Consider the following 7,430-nt stretch of genomic DNA (forward strand, 5'->3'; position numbering starts at 1 on the left):
ATAATAATACAGTGTTTGATTGTCCATAACATATATTATTATACATAAAATAAAATAAAAAGTCAAGAGTCAAAAATACTAAAGCTTCATTTCTGAACTATTGAAATCGTGAGTTTCTTAGTTGAACTATCATTCAATGATTAGTGAAACACACCTAGACGCTGACTAAGAATGCATGTAGTAATACATAAATTATGATAGCTAAACTGTCCAAAATAACCTCATGTGTTAACAATTTTTATTTTATTTTAAAAATAAAAGTAATAATCAGTCTATCACCGATCTAGATCAGAAAATCAAAGAAATATACATGTTGAACTTATTTAATGACCTGAATAATAGTAATAGCGTGAAAGGATGTGTTGGGCCTTTAAGATGGTGCAGNATACATTGATTCTTCAGATTTATTCCTTACGAATTTTTCTGATTTCTTCTTCTTCTTCTGCACAAAATTTCTTCGTGTATTTTACTGCTGTTGAGTGGTTCGCTGACACCAGAGTTTTGGGTATCAATACATTGGTGATTGAGATCATTCTATCCTGGGAGGACATATTCCAAATCAAACCTCGGATACTAGAGGGGAATAATTTCCTTAAGGGGACACTGTGCATTCAGTGGGCTTGATCTTTTTCTGATTTTGTTTTTCCAGATTGTGGTACGTTTTTTACAGATTTTAGTTTTGTCAATTAATTTCTGTTCATCTATTCTTACTGGTTTATTAAACTTTGGTTACTTCATGTTTCTGCAAAATTTATTGAAATCAGTAATTCTGAGTTTTTATACACAGATTGATAACAGATTGTCCATTACATATATTATTATACATAAAAAAAAAAGTTAAGAGTCAAAAATACTAAAGCTTCATTTCTGAACTATTGAAATTGTGAGTTTTTTACCTGAACTATCATTCATTAATGATTAGTGAAACACACCTAGATGCTGACTAAGAATGCATGTAGTATAATAGATGGATTATGATAACTAAACTGTCCAAAATAACCTCATGTGTTAACAATTTTTATTTTATTTTTAAAATAAAAGTAATAATCAGTCTACCACCGATCTAGATCAGAAAATCAAAGAAATATACATCTTGAACTTATTTAATAACCTGAATAATAGTAATAGCGTGAAAGGATGTGTTGGGCCTTTAAGATGGTGCAGTTTTGCAGCTCACAAAGAGAAGAAACTTCAGCAGCTGAAAATTAAGTCCACTGAATTTTTTATATTTGACTTGTTAGGTTAGTCCAATTTTTTATTTCAACTCTTGACAAGTCAAATTATGGGACAGAGTAATAAACTATCAAAAATCATGATCACCTTTTTTGATAAGTCAAACTATATATGCCTCGATGAGCTAAAAGGATTGAGAAAATTTCTGTAGCGGTTTCGGCTCCCTTGTTACTTTTTGTAGTGCTATTTTTCTAAATTTTTATTATAAAAAAATGTAGCGATATTATGTATTTTTTATAACAGATATACAAGATATATGTATTTGTGTATTTATAAACTCTAGCAATGAGCATTCTCTCAATAGAGAGACATACATGTATAATATACAAGCAGCATATATTTTTAGATGTTGGTTCCCCGTACACTTCACATACAGTTTAAAAAAACATATACATTGGATCTAATTGACTACATATACAATTGATTTCTTCACATACATTCAACTTCGACTTTTTAAAAACATAGACATACACAAGATATTGTATTTACGTGTTTTCAGTTGGGATTAGATATTCACACAATTTTGATTAAGATTATATACTGTATATGCACAAATACAGTTTATTAAAGTGTGAATATGAAATTTTTCCGATGGATTCACCGTCAATTGGGCTTGAAAAGTAAGTTGTCCAACGTAAGAGAAGGCCCAGCTCTGATTTAAATTGATATTGGGCTTTAAGATTAGATTGTCCAACGTAACGAAGGGGAAAGTGCAAAAATACTTATAGAAGTTGAGCAATGATATGAATTAGATTTAGAGAAAATTTCATGTTTAACATATTTATAAGACTATTTATTACTCCTAGTTATGACATTATTATTTATGTTTTTCAAGTTTTAACAGTAAAAAAACTTAACAGATATAACATTTGTTCAACATATAAAAAAAATAACAAATTTATTAATGTACCAATGATATAAAGAAGTGAATTAAAATAACTCCTAACCAATGGAGATGAGATTTAGATTTATGTACGTGCCTGAAACACAGAATTTGCTTCTTCTTAGAGCACACAACTAGGCTTTGCTCAAATAGAATGAGGGCACAAAATTACAGGAACTTCGATCATCCTCCATTCTAACCGAAAACTACCATTCATTTATACACAAGGGATAGGATGGGAAAAAGAATTGAGACCCCTTTCAAAGAGAAAAGAAAGAAACAACCACATTCTTCGATTAATCTTAACATTCATCATTTCACCAGGTCCTTCATTATTAGATACCGGAAAGCAAAATTATGAGTAACCCATTCAATATTCTTGCGGCCCTTTCCCTGTGGAATTTTCTTAATGCTCTTTCTAAGAGATTCCGGTAAAGATTGCTCGACCATCTCCAACACACCAGCAGGACATAGGCCAGAATCCTTAGCAAAGGACTCCACAACTTTTGGCAACACTATTTTCTGATCCTTCTTCACACCAAAGGTAGCCCTGATATAATCTTCTTTTGCGACTTCCAGCTCCTCATGTACTCTTTTCGGTGTATAGACTCGAACCTGACAAAAACATTTCACTCCCGTTAGAAAGAAATTGGCCTCCACATCACTACTAATTTATCTTCTTTTTAAAAATACCAGACGCATTTGCATGGCAAGAGCAACTTGATGTATATTTCTAGCTTTGCGATAATGACATGTTCATGGAGAAGATAGTGAGGAGAATATTATGGCCATTACCGCGGGATCTGAGTGGTTGCCTGAGCTGAGTGCAAAATGCAGAAGGGGTTCTGGATGTTCAATAGCATATGATTGTCTTTCATCCCCCGTCTTGAATTTTCCTTTAGAAGAAAGTAACAAGCGAAGCCACTGCATCCAGAATGAACTTTATCAGCATCTCAAGTATTAAATCCTTCAAAACCAGTAGAACTAGAAATATGACAAGAACAAAAAGCACTAGGCGGGAGTACAGACATTTTGACTACAGAAGTAAATAAAGATGCTAAAGCTCTTGGGATATACTTCGAGGAGAAAGTATGTTTGAGGTGTAGTCAGTTGATTGATGATTGTGTAGCTTAGGCCATGACCGTTGCACGTGTACATTAACCTAAAATGGACATCCAAGAAGAAAATAGCTCAGGAAGTATACCTGTCCTGGTCTGGACATTCGACATCCCAGGATAGAGTTCTGTATCATATCTGCACTTACTACATGGCCTCCAACATTATAGGCAGCCTGAATTAAGCAATAAGGTAAGACAACATCTCCACCACGCAACTCTTAGCCAAATAAAAAGGTTTATTTACTAACCTTCAAGAGTAGAAATATTCTCTTGACATTGTTTTGGGGGATACCGTAAGCTAGAAATGCCTACACGGAAATAGTAATGCTCCACCATCAGCTAAAAGTAGATATTGACTGCATAGATCATAAAACTGCAACACTGAAGCTCTAAATTAATGAGGAACCTTACATGCATCACCAATGCATTATGTACGTTAAGCCAGAATGCTATCTTCTCTTCGTGAGTCAACTTTCGTGGATCTATTTGTTCTAGGCGAGAAATAAGTGACCTGCAATATGACACCTCAATGAGCATCATACGTTAATAAGGTTAAGCTCATGCCATGAGGTGCCTGAATCTCATATGTTCTTACCTGAAGTGCTGTAACATCGGTTCAATATCGCCCAATTTCTGAGTATCTCTATATACACACTGTACTTCAATCATTGTGCTGTAAGGTCCACTGAACTCCTTCAACCCTTCTACATGAAAAGGATTGTCCAGCCGAACATCAAAAGATGAATCATTCCTAAATCCTGGACTCCATATGTCTTTTGGGGAAAATGCACTTATGGAAGACAAGGATGAGGTTGGCGATGAAAGACCGGGATTTGTCAGTGGAGGATCAGCAAGCTTGCTATATATGGTGCACATGCACTTTATCATATCCTCAGACAGCTTGTTTGGTGTATCAGGAACATGATCAGAGATACGGGTGCCTAGATGCTCCGCCAAACTGATTACATTTGAAGAAGCATTTTGCGCATACTGCAAAGAAGTCGTAAAAGAGACTCAAATTTTTAAGCTGTTAATTGTTTTTTAGAAAAACACTTCTGAGTCATTTTATATCTAGATGCAACAATAATAAAAATAATCCGTCCTTCAAATAGCAGAAAGTGCAACGAAAATTCATCTCCCTGATGCAAATTACCTCCATCATAGATAACGGTTGAGAATGACAGGCACGCAATGTTTTGCCCAGTGTCTCTTCCGGTGGGGAAGCTCTGCTCGACAAAGCTGAACGCTGAGATAACGACGAATGGCTTCGTTGAACTCCAGATTCGTTAATTTTGTCTTCCACCATACTATTGGTTTCTTTCCGTGGATATAATTCTGATCGACTATCAACTCGAGAAGCAGATTTTTCCCTTTTCAACATCACATCAGAATTGGAGAAATCAAGACGCCTTCTTGGGGTACTTATAGGAGATTTTAATTTATCGTCTTTTGTGGGAGGAGACAAGGATGAGATTTGTTGATCAAATGCTTTTCTGTATAGTGAGAGAAGATACTGTTCCAAATGCCCAACTTCCAATTCTAGTACTGCAATATCTCTTATCAGTTCTGTAGCTGGCTGGAATCAGTTGGGAAGAGTATAATCAACATATGACAGAGATAAGGTTAACGAATCAATTAAGATATAAGAAAATAACCTGACAACAACCATGAGCCTAGCAGAAACTAGGAACGACAATAGACTATTTGAGCCTTACACTACTAAATCAACTTCACAAAGAGTTTAACGTGTGAAGTTCCCAAGTTTACACACTCAGAGAGCGTATATAAAGCTAACATATGTACATCATCACATATCTAAAATCAACCTGTTCAAAAGTACCTCATATATATAACATATTATAGTTCTTGTTTTTTTTTTGAGATCAACTAAAGTGAGAAACTTCGGTAGAGGATGCTAAAGATTATAATGTAGAATAGTTCATATTAAAACTACACAGAGGAGAAGGAGGTACCTTAGGCATTGCAGTCACTTCATTGACATCTTGAGAAGAAGATTTATAACCTAATGCTTTCTCAAGAGCACATCGAACTGCAACTTGATCATGTAATCTTCTCTCCAGCTGCATTATCTGCAAAGAGATATGCCTTTACACATTATAGACATTAAGAATCTTTCCAATTCACCAACACGAGCAGATATCATCTATGTTAGACTACCTCCTGCCTCAGAGAACTTTGTATTTCAGCCGATGATGATTGTTTCTTCTCGCTCACATTACAGTCATTCCCGTGACTCTTATCCTAGTGTAAATAAAAAATTATCGTCAGATAGTTGAAAAAGCTAGGTACTTTGAGGCCTATGTTCTTCTTTATTTTTTCAGAAGATAGATCTAGCAAATTGGATCATAGAGATATCAGAAAACAAGACTACAGAGAAGGAATATAGGAAGCTAGGTACAAGATCACACATTCTGTTCTACTTTTATTTCGTTTTCCAACATTTGACATTGTGAAATTTCACTCACAGTATAGCTTGGGGGCTACTTTTAACATCAAAACGCAAGACGGAAGTTTCCTTACCAACTTCAATCGATTAGAGGTCTCTACAGAATGATCCACGATATTCTCCTCTTGTTCTGGTTTAACTGGGAAGCTGCCATTACAGAAATCACACAAAAAGACAAAGATTGAATGAAACAGTAGACAGCACTCAACAAATCACATGTAGGAAAGATTTAACCACGGGATAAAATCTGGATTACACAAAAAACTTCTAAAATAAACAAATTGCTTTGTGCAAAGGAACTAAAGTAGTAGGATATAAGAACAGAAGTAAACGGCATGAATGTTAGATTCAGTACTCCATGTCATACAAAAAAAAAGCCCTTTTCCCCTTTCCCACTCTTGCTACAGAGCTTTCCAATTTTGCAGTAACGCAAAGCACATTGTTACAAGAAACAGCAGTTTGTTAAGCAAGCACATAGTTGCACAGATGTGATTTAGAGGGGTTTTATTTGTACAAAACCACTAAAATCTACCAAGGGAAACATACCCAATAATCAATTTTTTCAGTTAACGAGACCCCAAGGAGAAAGAGAGAGAATTCAAGACATGAATAAATCCAAAGTCTACCTCTTGGAACGAGTGTGTTTAGAAGATGTCACTCTATTTCCAGGAAATTTACTGGTGCTAAACCCTTCAAAATCCATATCTGCAGCTCACTCAATGTGAATGAAAAGCTTGCCATTAGCCATCAAGAACCAATTTTTCCTGACAAATGAGTAAATGGGAACAGCAAAAATGGATCATAGTATACTTACCAGTGCATACTTCAAACAGGTAACAATCAAAGATCAAATATTTAGAAGATGGAAACAGACCCACTGACCCCTAAAGACCTCAAACAGGCCTCAAAAACCTCAGCTTGAAATAAAAACCCCAACTTGTCCTTGCAGAAAGTCAGGCCACACTCTCAAATGGACAAGAAAAGGCAGCCCTCCTTTTGACCAGGAGCTGAAAGTATAAGTAGCAGATGCTCACTTTTGCTCCAAAAATCTGTTATTACCACATTCCCAATATAGCTTTGTGCAATAGAGGGGAAGGTGAAGAGAGCTTTTTCCACTGAAAAAAAAAAGGGTATTCCCTACTAAAGCTCAAAAATGTCAAAGGTATCCAAAAGTAGGTATATTATACTTGACCATAAAGAGTTGATAAAGGTCAGAGATTTCGGAGGAATAATAAAAATGGTGGCTCAAACAGAATAAAGGTTTAAGCTAAAACAAAAAGAAGATTAGAAACAAAGTCGATGGATTATTAATTTTAGCAGTATTGACAACCCATTTTTCCACATTCGTTTCACTTGTTGTTGAGCTAGTGGGAGTTGTTGACCGGCCCCTTTGTCCCACACCTTGTATATATGTATACCTCTAAGCCTCAACTTCAATCACTCTATTTTTCTATTTGTGTGTCTGTTTTGGTTAGGGGGTGGGGTTGTCGTATTTTGCTTAAGATCAATATTTGTGTGTCTGTTTTGGTTAGGGGTGGGGATTGTCGTATTTTGCTCAAATCAATAAATAGAGTTGTAAACCGAATAACCAAACCAAATCAAACCGAATTTTTATTTGGATTGGTTTTTTGGTTTTTCGGATTGGTTTTGGATTAATAAATTACTTTGTTTGTTTTTTTGGTTTGGTTTCGGATTTTAAAAAATAAAAACCGAAAAACCGAAAAAAACC

At 35.2% G+C, this 7,430-nt stretch overlaps 1 protein-coding gene across 1 annotated transcript; it reads right to left on the reverse strand.

Moving 5' to 3' along the window:
• Nucleotides 1–2,176: 2,176 nt before the first annotated feature.
• Nucleotides 2,177–7,087, reverse strand: LOC125847740 (uncharacterized). The gene is made up of 12 exons (XM_049527420.1): nucleotides 6,516–7,087; nucleotides 6,328–6,406; nucleotides 5,776–5,848; nucleotides 5,413–5,496; nucleotides 5,208–5,324; nucleotides 4,388–4,810; nucleotides 3,830–4,224; nucleotides 3,646–3,745; nucleotides 3,483–3,542; nucleotides 3,321–3,407; nucleotides 2,912–3,040; nucleotides 2,177–2,731 (listed from the first exon to the last, which is right to left on the reverse strand). Exons 2-12 carry the CDS (start codon nucleotides 6,402–6,404, stop codon nucleotides 2,429–2,431), a joined length of 1,848 nt encoding a protein of 615 aa, XP_049383377.1. The 5' UTR covers nucleotides 6,405–6,406; nucleotides 6,516–7,087; the 3' UTR covers nucleotides 2,177–2,428.
• Between the last annotated feature and the right edge of the window lie 343 nt (nucleotides 7,088–7,430).

The sequence above is a fragment of the Solanum stenotomum genome, chromosome 12 (genome assembly GCF_019186545.1).
Source record: "Solanum stenotomum isolate F172 chromosome 12, ASM1918654v1, whole genome shotgun sequence".
NCBI lineage: Eukaryota > Viridiplantae > Streptophyta > Magnoliopsida > Solanales > Solanaceae > Solanum > Solanum stenotomum.